This window comes from Colossoma macropomum, unplaced genomic scaffold (assembly GCF_904425465.1).
Source record: "Colossoma macropomum unplaced genomic scaffold, Colossoma_macropomum, whole genome shotgun sequence".
Lineage (NCBI taxonomy): Eukaryota > Metazoa > Chordata > Actinopteri > Characiformes > Serrasalmidae > Colossoma > Colossoma macropomum.
This window is the reverse complement of record NW_023494806.1, coordinates 4,415,305-4,432,085: the sequence shown is the minus strand read 5'-3', so window position 1 is coordinate 4,432,085 and position 16,781 is coordinate 4,415,305. Positions and strand designations below refer to the sequence as shown.

General features: G+C 41.7%; 1 protein-coding gene across 2 annotated transcripts in view; it reads right to left on the bottom strand.

The window, feature by feature from the left end:
- Positions 1 to 287: 287 nt before the first annotated feature.
- Positions 288 to 16,781, bottom strand: part of hk2 (hexokinase 2) — an 89,317-nt gene continuing 72,823 nt past the window's right edge. For both annotated transcript variants that reach the window (XM_036598047.1, XM_036598048.1), the window contains 4 exons: positions 14,588 to 14,771; positions 13,352 to 13,507; positions 9,285 to 9,521; positions 288 to 2,829 (listed from right to left, as the gene is read on the bottom strand). In XM_036598047.1, the coding sequence (XP_036453940.1) occupies positions 2,688 to 2,829; positions 9,285 to 9,521; positions 13,352 to 13,507; positions 14,588 to 14,771 (719 nt within the window). In that variant the 3' untranslated portion in view covers positions 288 to 2,687. The remainder of the gene's footprint in view (positions 2,830 to 9,284; positions 9,522 to 13,351; positions 13,508 to 14,587; positions 14,772 to 16,781) is intronic.

Below are 16,781 nucleotides of genomic sequence, written 5' to 3'. Positions count from 1 at the left end.
TAAAAAGTCCTCAGTGGAGTTGCGCTAACTTTAGGTTCTCAGTGTTGATGGAGTCTTTCTACTGTAAAATTTAGTCCTAATCTGCGATCTGATTCAGACTGGATTGGCTGGACTGGTGTAGGCAAGGGGGAGGGGCAGCATGTTGGCTGCAGGTAGGAACTAATCTCTCCAGGAGGAGCGCTGGAGATAGACGTAGGCTGGCATTGTGCCAGTAGTGCAATTGTGAAGCATTAGTGCAAACAGGAGGTGGCATTAATGACAGTTTCAACCACTGACATGGCTTCTCCTTCACTTTCTAAGCTTTTTATTTGTTTCATATGTTCTCATCAATTGAAACGTCCACTTAATTCACTTGCAGACTCTGGCTGGCCAAAAACAAACGGCTCCCCGTTGGGTTGACGCCAGACTGAATGCGGAGAGCAAAGTAAAGCGAAAGCTTGGCTCAGGATGGTTTTATCAGGCTAGTCCGTCAGCGGAGAACATCAAGGCATTTCAGGGATTCTTGTAGAGAAGTCCAAAGTCTATCATTATACCTCATCTGGGAGAAAGAGTGCTATTTATTGCTTGGTTTTGCCATTTTCCACACTCACTGAATAAGACAGGAGTGCTCAGCCCTGCTTTGGAAGCTTTACTTGCCCCACATAATTTGAACACTCGATTGCTGGTTTATTACGTTGGCATTCGCCTCTCTATTTGGTACACAGAAGCTTCGCCTTTTTCTAGACCTCAAAAATTTTAGCCTGACGTAAAATGTCTGAAAATGCTTTTATAGTTATTGTTAATATACAGAAAATATTTTAAAACGCTTGTTTAACTGAATGCACCAAAGCCATTCCATTATGTACGATTCTTAGTGCAAAAGTTATGATAAATGCGATGGAAGCACAAATTTGACAAATCGTTTTAAATGCGTAAGACAGTAATTCAGTACCAGCTTTGTCATGTAAACACTTCAGGCAGTAGCATCACCTTTATTTTCTCCCCATCTTCTCTAATTAAACAGTTTCACAGCAGGTTTAAACAGGTTTTGCACAAAGAGTAGATCTGTTTATTGTGACAAAATCACAATCAGAGGTTTTTGTCGCTGTATCAGAGAAGAGCCTCTTCCAGCACATCGTTAGTACAGCGCAGGAGCTGCTCTGAAACTACCACACCAATGAGTTTTTTTCACACCAATGAAAAATTATTGCTTTAAAATATAGTTTAGAAAGCTGTAGAAAGTGGGTGGGTGGGATTTGACTGGCTCTCTATGGTGTTTCATTGCGCCCAAGTGCCAAAAAAGCATAGGTTCGCATTTTGATGGCATCCAGCGCATCTGTTCCAACACACAGTCTTGAGGATTGAACACTGAACATGTGCCTGACTGCCAGTTGGTTGTGGTCGTCATGTCACAGCACACGGAGGTTTGGATGCCTTGGATTGGTCTAACTCATTTACAGTCAGTTGACCAGCTCTGTGTTATTAGGTTGGATTTCCTCACTTAAAACTTTAGACAGGCCAGAATAAAAATTGCGGTTTGAAAATTGCTCTCGGTTTTGATATAAAAATGATTAATCTTTCATCAAACAGAGTATTTAAAGCCTATAAAACAATCAGGCCGTGTTCTAGTTTAAACTCTAGGAGTCTTATCCAGCTACACTCTTAAAAACAGAGGTGCCAAGAAGGGTTCTTCCCGAGTGATGCCCTAGAAAAAACACTTTTGGTTCACTAAAGCCGCGGTTCTCAAATCTGTCCTCAGGAACCCTAGACGATCGATGCGAATCCAACACGGACCACCAGGGGGTCCCCGAGGGCTACAAACCTTTCAATGGCTAGTTCTTCAAAGACTCATTTTTGTAAATGAGATGAGATGCTGAGAAGAACCATTTAAAAAGTTGAAACTATTTAAATATGTTTTTCCTAGAATCATACATCCAAGCCAAGAACTAATCAGGAACTTTTATTTTTAAGAGCCTGAACAACATCTAAACACTCTGCTGGTGGTCACCAGGAGCAGAGCTGAAGCTGGAATACAGCCCTAACAGGAGGAATACTGATGTCAGTTCATATTGCTAATTTAGATTAGGTCCTCCGCTGACCCCTTAAACAGCAGAATTATTGCTTCGTTATTTTCGTAAGGCTTAATACACACTAATTACAATTAAACTATTGAGTAACTTATGGAGTTGTAAGGGTGAGGAATGAAAAGTCTGGACCCTTTGAAGGGTTTTAGGGGTTATCAGTAAGGTGTAACGCTTTGAAAACTCGCCTAAAGACCCTGATTCCTGCGTTACATTTGCTTCTATATTTAGACAAGTAAGCAAAAAAAAATAATAAAATAACAACATCCACCTACAAGTTCAACAGCTCAATAAATTCTCTTGTGGCTCTTTGTGTTGCTAGAGTAAACTTCATAACATAGCAAAAATAAATTAGCAACAAGGGGATTCAACAACACAGCCCTCTCCTTCTCTCTCACTACACTTACAAACCCCATATAAATAACCCTCTCGCTCAATATCAAACGAGGAGTAAGTAATGTAAAAGTAGGCAAAATAAACAGAATTTCAGACAAGAAAAAAAACTGATTAACAGTAACATTACGGGACAACATAAATCTCTGGAAGGACGTTTCTTTCCCTTCTTTTCTTTCTTCTTCTTTTCCCTTTTGATTCCCATCCCTTATTCATCCTTTCGGTCCACTCGCGCTACTTTTTGCCATCTCTCAACCGACAGGCCACGGCTGTGATGAGGGCGGCGCCCTTCCCGCTGCCGTCTTCTGATTGGACCAGAGTGACGTCGCACTGGGGCGCCAGATCCCGCAGGGTTTCCTTCATGACGGTGGAGAAACTGGAGAGAGAAAGACAGTCAGGTGACGCTTCTGCGGGCAATACAACAATATTTGGGAACACTTTATTTGGACAGTCCACTTTAGATGCTTCGTAGATACTTTATTTAGTATCAAGTTACATTCAACTAAATATCTACTAAACTGACCATTATTTTCTAAACTCTACACCTGGATCTAATCCTAACCCTAACCTCAACCCAAAACCTGAACCCAGCCCTCACACTGGTCCAGATCTTAACCCTAACCCCACCACTGTTTAGAATCAGAGTTTCAACAGATAGTTTGAACATCTGTAGAGAATCTATAGGGGACTATAGTGGACTATCCAAATAAAATGAGACCCAATATTTATTTTAGATGTATAAATTTTGTCACATTAACATCACAAAAAGCTGACCAGTCATATGTTTCCTTACAAAGAGGGCATAATCAGACCTGTTTGACTGGACTTCATACAGCGCAGTATATGAAATGTTAAATAAAACCAATTACATTCAAAGTTTTTCATTGTGTAATGTTGGTTCTTCAATGTCTGTTTATCAAACCTCAGAAATGCAAATTATGTGTTGTGAAAGTTTAATTACTGTGCTATATTTTTCGCCCACTCTAATTTCACACTACATTCAATGGCTGGACATTTATGAACAGGTGGGTCCAGACTGCCATTCCTCACTTCTATAGCTGATTTTTCAAAATTGCTGTGCAAGTACATTAATTAAGTTATTACGATGTAAACAGAGTCATTCAGAGGGGTTTGGTGTGAAACGCTCCGTTCCAGAGAAACTTAGAGTCAGGATTGTTCACAGTGGTGGTGATAGGAACCAGACGTCCACCTCTAAAAGCTCCCTCACAGAAAGTTACTACATGAAATGGTTATGCATTCACTGCCTGATGACAGCTCTGAGAAGCTTTCTGCCTAAACCTTTTTTTTTTTTGAAATCCATTCATATTTATAGCGTCCCAGCTGGGTGACCAGGGTCATTTCTGTGTGGAGTTTGCCTGTTCTCCCCATGTCTGCGTGGGTTTCCTCCGGGTACTCCGGTTTCCTCCCACAGTCCAAAAACATGCAGTCAGGCTGATTGGACGTGCTGAATTGCCCCTAGGTGTGAGTGAATGTGTATGTCTGTTTGTCTGCCCTGCGATGGACTGGCGACCTGTCCAGGGTGTATCCTGCCTTCCGCCCAATGACAGCTGGGATAGGCTCCAGCACCCCACCGCGACCCAGAAGGATAGATGATGGATGGATGGATATTTATAGCGGAGGCACATGCAGGGCATTGTAAACATTTTTTTCATATTTACCACTTTTCTTTGATTATCAACAATGCTTATGAAAACATACCAGCTCACCAGTCACCTTGTAGAACAAATAAAATGGCTATGTTTGTGTTGCGGACATCTACAATAAACCATTTCACATCAAACCACTCTGAATGCTTTTCTTTACATCTCTACAACATAGTTATACTGAAATTTTGAAAAATCTATGAAATTCCCCTTCAGTATTAACTCACTGTTACAACACTACGGGTCATAATGTGTGACTTCATTTTTCTCTGTTTAGTGTTTGTCGTCTTCTTCTCATGTTAATTACAGATCTGTGGGAGGAGACCTGCATGTGATTGGTCAGCAGCAGGAGGAGCCGCCTTTAAGAAGGATGTAAACGGGAGGAATAAAGGGTGCTCAACTTCTGACACCATTTCCGTTGTTTTCCCAGTTACCTGACCAGTCTCCTAAAACCTCACAGCCTGAGAGTGGTGTAAAACAACGGTCAGCGAACAGCTCATCGCTTCATTAGGCTAATATTACTGCTATTTCTTTTTCCTTTGGTCCATATGTTCTACGAGCTTGCCTGAAAGCTAAACTGAGCAAAGATCTGAAGATATTTTTCAAACTGATCATACTACAGATAGATGTTCATCTGAACTATAACTACACAATATTTCATAACTTTAGACCAGGCATGTCAAACTGGGCACCTTCCAGGCCAAAGTGCTGTGGAGACAAGTGTTTACTTGTATCTAACGCTCCAAATTCAGTTCATGAAGGCCTTGCTAATTAGCTGATGAGCTGAATCAAGTGTGTTTAATGAGGCCCGCAAGGACTGGAGCCTGACACATGTGCTTTAGGCCAATCATACATTCTGTGACATTTCACCCTCATAATACTACATTAAGTTACTGGACATAAATAAGTTAAAGGGCTAAATTAAAAATGATGGTTTTTCTTGAAGGAAACACTTTGCTGAAGGCCAAAGACTTCAAATAGGCAACGTTTATGCAGAGTGACTTGTGATGATTCAATTTAGCAAGACTGAACTGTGTGGCTGAGATCTGTCATTAACGGTTCAGTATAATGAAGCAGAGTGAGCAGAACAATGTTCATTATCTGAGCGAAAGACGCCCGCAGCCGACTGCAAAACATAACAAGACAGTACTTTTTTACACATAATTGGAAAAAGTATTGACTCGATTAGTTCTCTTGGCACCTTGCCAGCAGACTAAATGTGGTTGCAAATCAAAAACGACTGCAAGAGAAGTTTAGATTGCCAGTTAGCTTAAGAAAATGGCTTATATATATATATATATATGACCACCTCCTTGTTTCTACACTCATTGTCCATTTTATCAGCTCCACTTACTATATAGGTGCACTTTGTAGTTCTACAGTTACAGACTGTAGTCCATCTGTTTCTCTGATACTTTGTTAGCCCGCTTTTACCCTGTTCTTCAGTGGTCAGGACCCCCATGGACCCTCACAGAGCAGGTACTATTTGGGCAGTGGATCATTCTCAGCACTGCAGTAACACTGACGTGGTGGTGGTGTGTTAGTGTGTGTTGCGCTGGTCTGAGTGGATCAGACACAGCAGTACTGCTGGAGTTTTTAAACACCTCAGTGTCGCTGCTGGACTGAGAATAGTCTACCAACCAAAAATATTTGGTCAACAGTGTCTTGTGGGCAGCGTCCTGTGACCACTGATGAAGGACTAGAGGATGACCAACACAAACTGTGCAGCAGCAGATGAGCTATCGTCTCTGACTTTACATCTACAAGGTGGACTGACAGGGTAGGAGTGTCTAATAGAGTGGACAGTGAGTGGACATAGTGTTTAAAAATGCCAGCAGCACTGCTGTGTCTGATCCACTCGTACCAGCACAACACACACTAACACACCACCACCACGTCAGTGTTACTGCAGTGCTGAGAATGATCCACCACCCAAATAGTACCTGGTCTGTGAGGGTCCATAGGGGTCCTGAACACTGAAGAACAGGGTAAAAGGAGGCGAACAAAGTCTGCAGAGAAACAGATGGACTACAGTCTGTAATTAATGAGACAGTTCTTGCAAATCGCAGCGTCTTTATCTATTTTATTTGTCCCTTCAATGCTGTAAAAGCTGAACTGGGCCCAGAACTTCGACTTAAAAGAGGACGGTGCCTGTCTGATTTGTCCCCCCACCCCCACCATTGTCCACCATTTCTACCCTGTGAGTTTCTTTCTCTTCACCGCAGTTTTACACTATTCATTTGATTAGCGCCACCATGTGGAGCCATGAGGTAGTGAATCTGGTAAATCAAATTGGAGGGGGAGTCCGCAGTGTATTGATAACTTCTAGCAAAAGAAAGCGATATGATATATCGCTGTATCGATATTTTATCCCACCCCTAGCTGAGTGTGAGACATTCATTTGGTAGAGGACAGTATGAATTCTAATAGCATTAACTTCCCAACTAGCTTATGTCACCTTAGCAGACTACATACAGAGCATTAATACTAAAAAACAGGTACCAAAAACCATATAACTGGAACCTTCAGTACTGGACAGACGGCCAACGGAAAAAGCCCAGCTCCAGTGTGATGCTGCAGAAGGTTCTGGTACATTTTACAGTGGAAAAAACCCAAAAGGTGAGCTCACAAGGAACAAACAAACTTAACAGATTATTTCACACTGCTGATCCACACACTTCAGAGGATAGGATTATTAAATGCAAGCTGTGGCTGGTTGGGCCTGTAGAGCAGCGTAATCTTCACTAAAAACGTACAATCAGGTCGATACATACAGATGCAGAGACTCCGAGACAAACCACCACTGAGTTAACAGCCTAAAATGAGGCTCCTGTAGTTGTTTTCAAAAGGACAGCACTTCCCTGTTTCTGAGCAGCACTGGATATTGCTCTGTTTACTGAGCTCCAAAATAAAGCAATACACCCCCTATGACTTGTACAAATGCAGCTGCATGAATCCTGACAAAAAAGAAAGAGAGAGCTCACAGCACCACTATTTTTAGAGAACGGTGCTGCTCCCTGTAGCTTTTAGGATACATTTGAAAGACCTTTTACTTGTTTTCCTCATGCAACATGTATAAAATTCTGCCTACAACTTTCAATTTGTTTGCCCTTCATGGTCCTTCACTGCTACAGTCCCACTCGCACTCTCAGCTCCTCTGGCAGCAGACATGCCCGGATTTCAGCTCAATTACAGCCATAAATCTACATACTGCACAGCCTTTATTATGAACTGATTACTAGAGATGCACCGATACCACTTTTTACCTTGCAATACCAATACCTGATCCTTTATTACTGGCCGATACAAAGTATCGATACCTAGTCTTTCTAATCTAACTCACCTGTAAGTCCTGATATTTATACAATTACATTTTTACAATATTTTATCTTAGTAAAATCTGTTCTGCGTCACAACTGAGCTTGGCTAGACGGCATTAACGCGTCGGATTATATTTATTAGATGCTTAATAATACTTACTTTCGTTTATTTACTGTATATATTTAGTATTTAATATCAATAGCAATAAGCCACGAGAGGCCGTGTGTTACTGCGATTTTATCACGGGAAGGGTGTTCTTAGGCACAACACGCAGCAGAGTGGCTTATTGCTTTTATAAAAAGTTATTATTAATAATAATCTACATAAACAACTATTCCGCCAAGAAACGTAGTTCCTTTAGAGGATGGTATCGTTGCCAAGCAACCATGACGAGAGCGTTTTTCTGTCTTGGTTGAAGCGACGGGCCACAAGACCCCGCTGCTGAGTAATACAGCTGACCAAAGGAGGAAATAGCATGGAATTTCCAGTCGGGGCCAGTGGACGCACAGCAGGCTGCTATGCTACAGGATAAATTGAGGCTGAAGGCTAAGAGTCCTATCATTAGGCTGAGAGTCCTGTGGTTCCGTCCGCTCTCTCAAAAACATTAACTCAGACTGTGAGTGACCACACAGCGGCAGAGGAGTGATTACTGAAAGAAGCAGCTCAGCCGTTCAGGTAAGCGACTCCTTTAGCGTGTTTTTCACACCAAAAACTGCCGTTACAGGTTCTGCCATGAGCATTTTTCCTGCTGCTTGTCGCCCCACACCGCCAATGTGTTGTTACGTTCAGTCTACTGGCACGCATGCTCACGTCAAAAACTGCTTTGTGGTATCGGTCATATGTATCGGTATCCGATCACTGATACCGATACTGCGTTTAAGTGCCAGTATTGGTGCCGATACCGATACAGTATCGGTACAGTATCGGCACAGTATCGGCGCAACATTACTGATTAAGGTCTGTAGGTTCAGGAGAAAGATTAATTCATTAGCAGAAAACTAGTGGTTCTCTGAACCAAACTCAACCTTACGTTACCTGAGTTTGTGTACGTGGAAAATTGTGAAATTAAATTATATCAAAGTGCCTTTAATTATGAACCGATAATGATCTGAAGAATCAGGAGAGTTCTAAACGCAAGCCAATTGTAGACGCAGTAAATTAGCAGAAAACTTAAATGGTTTCTCACAAGCAAAACTCCAAAACTTTGTTCTTCTGAGAAATTAAAATGACACCACAGCACAGGAGGAGCATTTCAGCTAGAATAAAGACGGTATAAAGGGAATAGCTGGTGTGTCTGCGGAAGTGTGAAATCAACCGCTTGAACTCTAAGGACTGTTAATTCATCACTCTCATAACTACAAAGTTAATGAGTAAAAACTCTCGATATGAAAGACTGAAAGGGGAATGCCACTGATATTTCTAAATTTCTGCATATTTCACTCACTGAGATGTAAACAAAGGCATTCAGAGTGGTTTGATGTGAAACGGTGTAAGTTTGACTTCTTTACAGTGGTGCTGATAGGAACCAGGGGATGTGATGACAACATAAATATGACCATTTTATTAGCCATCCAAAACCACCAGATAACCTACACGTGTCTGAGTTTTTATATGAAATGTTACTGATAGTAAAACAGCTGAAAAAGAATAAAAAAAGGGGGGGGGGGGCTTACCCTACATCTACCCATCCACCATGAATGGATTTTTAAAAATATGTTTTAGCTTAGTCAGATTGAAATTTTGAAAAAATTGGTGGAATTCCCCTTTAATAATAAGCCTAGGGTTTAGGGGGATACATTTCACAGTGTAATGTGTCTCCACTACAAAATGACCCCAAGACACTTACTGTGGGTGGAGTTTATAGAGTGTGCCGTCCACTCCCACCGTGATGGAGAGCTGCTGGAGGTCACGGTTCTTCCGGATTTTGTCGACCACCGCTGCGAGTCCAGCACCACATAGCTGGGCGGCTCTGCGGGCCACCACAGTGCACACCTCCTTCACCAGGATACTGTCATCACACGTACTGGTGGTCAGACCCAGGTGCTGCACGATGGACCGCACCTGCCTCAGAGCCAAGCGGTCACTGAGAAAGAAAGGATTGGGGTTGAGGAAGAGAGGGAAAAAGAGAGGCAGACAGACAAAGACAAAGAGAGAGAGACAGAAAGAGACAGAGAGAGAGGAGAGAGTAAAAGAAAGAAAAAAAAGAGTAAGAAAGACAGATTGAGAATGAGAGAGAGCAATAAAAAGACAAAGAGGAAAAAAAGAAAGAAAAACAAAGAGCAGGTAACAGATGGAGAAAATTAGAGGGGCAGAGAGAACGAAGAGTGAGAGAAAGAGGGGAAAGAGGAAGGAAAAAAGAAAGAAAAGGACAAAAAGAAGGAGAAGGAAAGAAAAACAGTGAAAAGGAAGAGCGAAAGACAGAAAAAGGGACAGAGAGAGGAAAGTCAGAAGTAGAGAGACAGTGAGAGGGACAGAAAAGTAGAACAGGCAAAAAAAAAAGAAAGACGAAAGTGAGGAAAAAGAGAAAATGAGAGAAATAAAGAAAGGGAGAAAGAACAAAAGAGGGGGGAGTGAGAAAGAAAAGAGAAAATGAGAGAAAAAAGAAAAAAAATAAAGAAAGAGAAGGAAAAAAGAAGGGAAAAAATAATGTAGAGAGAGAGAGAGAGAGAGAGAGAGAGAGAGATATTATTATAAGATTATATATAAGTTGCTTCAATTACAGTGCATAATGGTACGAAACACCCTTTTTTCGTATGAAGGGGTGGACTGGGTCGCGCTAATGGCCCGTATTTATTAAAAGGTAACCAGAGAAACCGTCGACCAGGTTAGAGAAATCATTACAGTGGCTGCGGTAATTATGATTCATATCCAGATAATATCCATATTTAAATGACCCTTTTTAAAATGACTCTTGTCGGGAGCCAAAGCCAAACACTCCATTCAGAGTTTTCCATTCAGGTGATGAGACTGCAGCCTCATGTTCACTTTATCAGAGAGCACAACACGCTGCACTACCTCTCAGCAGAATACAGACTCAGTCATTCATACACACACACACACACACACACACACACACACACACACACGGGAGCGAAAACCTCTTCTTCTCTGTTCTTCTTATCTCAAGCATTCCGATCCTCAGCTCCGAATCCTTCCAAAACAACATCGGACTCGGGGCTTATTACCTTCTGCTCAATTTTTCCCCAAGTGTCACACTAACATTCAGGATTCAGAGTTCTTTTACTGTAAAAGGAAACACCTCCTCCAAAACAACCATACACAGTGGATGTTCACAGTTTTGGAACACAATACTGTTTTATCTTGTAAACAAAACTCTTCACTGTAACTAAATAAGAAACGATACCAATACATCCATCACAACACAGTTAGCATCAGTCGCACTCTCTGGGAGTCGAAGCGGTTGATTTCCAAAAGCTCTGAAGTACAAGTTGGACATTTTCAGAAGTTATTTGTGAGGAGATTAGATGTAGGATAATCCACTATTTATACAGAAGGAGAAAGTTAAAGGAAAATGAGTGGAAAAAATTCTGTTTCCAAAACTGAAGTTCAAAAAAATTAAGTGCTACAGAGAAAATGAGGCTCCTAACAACCACCTGGAAGACCTGGGAGACACCAAAACTGCCCCCATCAGATAAACAGCACTTAAAGCTTTCATCTCTGAGAGAGAGGAGAAAATCAAGCTGCTTCAGATCTGAAAACATCCACAGGTGTTTCTGTCCATCCTTCCACTGTGAGACGACGACTCAGCGCTATGGGCAGTGTTGTAGTCAAGACCACCAAGACCTTTCTTCTCTAAAACTTGTTCACAATCACCACCTGAAGTCAATCAAACAAACTCAACTGCATCCATTTTTATTATTAAATGAAAATATCGTAATAACATTCTGATCTGCCCTCAGGGGACGTTTGAATTTTGGAACCAATGAACCTCAACAATCAAATAATAATCAGTTAATCATCGCTGTGGTTGTTTGTGTGGACCACTAGATGCAAAAGTTTGGGAACCCCTGATGCAGAAAAATGCTGTTTTATTCTGTTTGTTCTTGTTTTGTTGATATTCAATAATAATTCAGCTGACCACTCCAGATTCCAGACCTCAACACCACTGAATGTGTTTGATTACTTCAGAAAATGATCAACCAGCTTCTAAGACTGAACTTTGGAGGTGTGTCTGCAGATTCTTTGAGGAGCTGAAAGTGAGTCTCCTGAAAAGAACGGAAGCCGGAATAAAGGTAAAGAGTGACTCACTGACCACTGAACGCAGCTGAGATTAGAGTTGAGGCTTCTGAGTAATTTTCTGTTACATATACAAATGTTTTCTGCTTTTCCTGACACTGAGGACCAAATTGCACTGAGTGGATGCTTTGGCTGGAAATTAAACAGATTAACGGTGATCTCTTTGTTGTTTTTATGATGTGTCACAAAAATCAAAGCATTTACATATATTTACCCATTCAGCCTGATGTTATAAGGAGTGTTTCAGTCTGGCTCGCACATTGCTCCAAAAATATGATTTAGATTTTCATCATAAATGCAGAAGGTTTTGTAGTTTCACAGCTAGCATTACTGTTCTGTAATCAGCAATAGTATTAATACACCGTCCTGTAATTAATAACCTGTACTGTTATGAGCTCCAATTGTTTGTGATTTTGATTCAGTTGCTCCTATAAATTAAATATTGAATGTTATGATGACGACGCACAGGATTTTCCTTTTTTGTGCTGTAACATATGAATTCCAATTTACTGTATCACAGATGAGTGCATGTTGTTTTATGTATCATGCAACTCATAAATGTGCCTTGAGTTTAATTTTACAGTAAAAGGATATTATTCATAATCAGGCAGTGTAAATTTTTTTTCTAATATTTGCTGAGAAAATCAGAGCGAAACAATATTCTCACAAGTCCAATTGTGCTTGCTAGTTTTCACAAGTCCAATTAAGCTTCCTGGTGACCTTTATCAATATAACGATTATCCGAAACATGAGCCTAATATCCGGAACACCTGCAGAGACATGAAGGAAAAATTCCTTTGGTTATGACGTTTCAGGCTGAGCGGTCAGAAGGCCATGTGGATGTAAAGAACCCTGCGCATACAAAATTCACAAAGGAACAAAATAGGCACTAAATAGGGCCAGTAACTGGGTAAAGACCAGGTGCATCGCATAGCCAGCTGAGCGAAAGGGAAGTACCTGTTTGTAATAACAATATTTCCCATAGAGCGTTTATAGATCCTTTATATAGAAACATACACCAACCAGCACTTCTTTAAAACCACCTCCTTGTTTCTACACTCACTGTCCATTTTATCAGCTCCACTTACTATATAGGTGCACTTTGTAGTTCTACAGTTACAGACTGTAGTCCATCTGTTTCTCTGCATACTTTGTTACCCTGTTCTTCAGTGGTCAGGACCCCCATGGACCCTCACAGAGCAGGTACTATTTGGGTGGTGGATCATTCTCAGCACTGCAGTGACACTGACGTGGTGGTGGTGTGTTAGTGTGTGTTGTGCTGGTCTGAGTGGATCAGACACAGCAGTGCTGCTGGAGTTTTTAAACACCTCAGTGTCACTGCTGGACTGAGAATAGTCCACCAACCAAAAATATCCAGCCAACAGCGTCCTGTGGGCAGCGTCCTGTGACCACTGATGAAGGACTAGAGGATGACCAACACAAACTGTGCAGCAGCAGATGAGCTATCGTCTCTGACTTTACATCTACAAGGTGGACTGACAAGGTAGGAGTGTCTAATAGAGTGGACAGAGAGTGGATACAGTGTCTTAAAAGTATCAGAGAAACAGATGGACTACAGTCTGTAACTGTAGAACTACAAAGTGCTCCTACCAGGTCGGTGTATACACACACACACGCACACATACACACACACACCTCTCAATCTGGGAAAGGAACTTGGTCTCGAAGATGCCGCGGGTTTTGAGTCTTTCAGAGAGTTTTCCGCGGAAGAGCAGGCCTTTGGCCGTGAAGTCCAGCAGCACGTTCCTCACAATCTCCCCCAGGTACATCCCACTGATCATCTTCTCAAACCTAACACACACACACACACACACACACAAACACAATGAGACATCTGATTTTATGAAGACATTTATACAAAAGGTCATTTTCACTGCCCCCACACTGTTTCTGAAGATATTAATTGGTGGCTTGTGGTCATTGTGTTCATGTTATCTTGTTGCACCGCAAATTACAGCATTGATTTTCACTTTCAGCAAATTACAGCATTGACATTGACTCTCATGGCATTTGAAAAATACAACACAGTGAAATTAACTCTCTGACCAGTTTTTAATGTCAAAAACATTCAGAATTAGCCATGCTTGTTTGATACTCTTATCATGTGAGAGACTTGGCTCTGACTAACAGATTGCCTAACAATGTACATTCAGGTTTGATGCTATTTTTGATTCTGAGGTCATGATTTTTTTGTGGTTTTAAAAATGTCTTGAGTCTACAGAGCTCTTAGTTTATAAAACGCATCCTTATATGGAAACGTTTGAACACTCTTGGTCAAATTCCATGTTTAGTTCATTTTCTAAGTGAAAATAAGTAACACATCCTGTACAGAGAACACACTTAAATATGGCATTTTTCTGCAAATTTTAACATAATGCTACATAAATGTTACATATAAAAATGTAACAAAATATAAAATGTGCCATAACTTCTGCACAGGATGCATTTTATGTTTTATTTTGTCCCCAATACATTAAATTCAGCACGTAAACACCAATTGTGCATTAAAAGTGCAGAAGTGTGTTCTCTGTAGAGGACGTATACCTATCTTCACTTCGAAAGTCATAAGCTCCGCCCACTTTCCTCTGATAGGCTGTACCCAGGTGTCTAGCTTTGTTCACTGTCAGTGGTTTCCATGAAAGACGGTAAAAGAGAGGCGCTCAGAAGAGAGCGAGGGGCGTGTCAGCGATAGTTTCAAGTGTCCGCTCACTGTTTGGAACGCTTGTTTAAAGATTTTTCATTGCAGTAATGAAATCGTCATTAGTCAGGATTCAGCTGACCCGGTGAGTGGTCAGTAACGACACTGGCAGCTAACAGACGTCCAGGTGTGTGAAAGCCAAAAGAGGCAGTGTGCTGGTGCGTTAGCCTCACCTCTGTCTGCCTGGGTTTGTTGAGCATTTATCCACAGCTCTGTCGAACTCTGTGTAGAAGTCTTCCAGCTCCCCGCCGTCTCCGAACGCTCCCCACTCCATGTTCACACACATCAGACCCTCGTCTCCCTCCACCAGCTCCACATTCCGCATCTCCTCCATGTAGCAGGCGTTCGTACCCGTACCTGCAGGGCCCAGACCAGGGTTATCAACACCAGCGAAGCCCCGAACTGACCAGCACCCCAGACTGAACTGCACCTATAATACGGTTCTTAGAAGCTCCCCCAGCATTACTGATTCATTGGTTGAATTTCTGACACATCCAAATATTAATATTAACTTTTCTATTAAAATTAAAATGTCATTCCACCTACTTAATTATATATTCATTAGGTGTTAAGGTCAGGGCCGGCTCCAGGATTTTTGGTGCTGAAACGTGAAGGGGGTGCTATACCTATAGCTGTGGCGGTGACGATATGTGATTACCAGGGGTCTGGGGCGGGGGGTGCTGGTGCTGACAAACATGGAGCTACATGCTAAATCAGACAAGATGTGATATTAAGGCTGAATTTACACCTAGTTTGTTTGCTAAAGTCTGAACCACAGTTTGGGTTTTTGTGACACTGCATCTTTTTCATTTGGTTTGGTTGTTGTTTTCACACTGCAATGGCTAAACTGCACCAAATTACACACGAGTGCTTTTTCATTGGTCAGAAATTTTGCAGAGACAGCGGCGCTCTGTTACTCTCACATCGGCCAAAAAACACAAACTCTGCATGGAAATAGAGATGCTTAACATCTGCGCGTATCACAGTCATGACAATAATAATAAACCTTTCCCGCTTCTTTATGATTGTTTTGTCAGTTTGAATGCAGCCAATCAGGTTTCTGAAGCAACACAATCTGCGATCCAAAGGCCAAAATCAAAACCAAGGCTTCGCTGTTAGTTTATTAATGTCATTGCTGGTCTACCGATATTAGCAGCAACAACGATATGAGCGTCTGTGTGAAGTCCAGCAGTGAACTGAACCGAGGTTCATCTGGAAGAGGAAAGAGACCCGCGATTTTTGCCGGACCACAGTTCTTTTGCTTAGTGCGCACCCGAGTGTGGGTGACGCGTTCACACCTGTCGAAACGGACTGAACTAAAGAAACAGTTCGAGCGCACATAAGACTTGCTGTCACCCGCGTTTTACACCTACTTTGTTTTGTGCGGACCAACTGAACTTTTCCTTCCGTTTGACAGGTGTGAACACTCCACCCGTACTGGAGTGCGCACTAAACGAACCACAATCACAGGTCTCTGTGGTTCAATTTGCTGCTGGTGGGAGCGCTTTTTTCGACGGTCTAAATCAGGGGTGTCAAACTCGTCCAGTAAAAAGGGCCATATTAAAAAAATGTAATTAAATCTGTTGGCCAGAGAAAAAAATGTTTTCATTTTATTTTTAATTAACATTGTGCAATAACCCGAACTGGCCTTCATTCAAAATATGCAAAGAAATCAACAGTAAAGTACAGACACTTGTAGTAGACCTTGAAAAATTACATGAATGCTTGAAATATTCTAAATTTAAGTGTTTTCGGGAGCTCAGTCTTTTAAACCTACCTATCTGCTTGAAACAGACACCTGGCATCCTTTTTTGCTGCAAGCTCATTAATGCTTGGGCTCAACTGAGCTAAACGTTAAGTGTTTATATTGACTGAACAGCAGCTGAAATGCATTTGGTGGTATGACTGGTGTGGAATTGTGTAGAACTAAGGTGTAACCACTGTCCCATAGACTGTTGTTGGGGTAGGAGAGTCAGAGCACACATTACGTTGCAGTGCATGCTGGGGACTGTAGTGCAGCGTATTGTGAACCAGGCTAATATTAAGAAAATTAAAATACTTTTGGAAATACTTCTGGAAAAATGATACGAGCTTCTGTGAAGAGTCACATATTAAACAGGCTCAGATGTGCGCTGAGGAAAGAAAGCCCTGATTTTGAATTCCCTCATTTGATGTAGACCCTATGTGTCAAACACGAGGCCCGCGGGCCAGATCAGACCCACCACACGGTCCTATCTGGCCCGCGGGCCTCGTGTTTGACACATGGGGTCTACATCAAATGAGGGAATTCAAAATCAGGGCTTTCTTTCCTCAGCGCACATCTGCGCTCCACTGTCTGTGTAATCAGCCTGTTTAATATGTGACTCT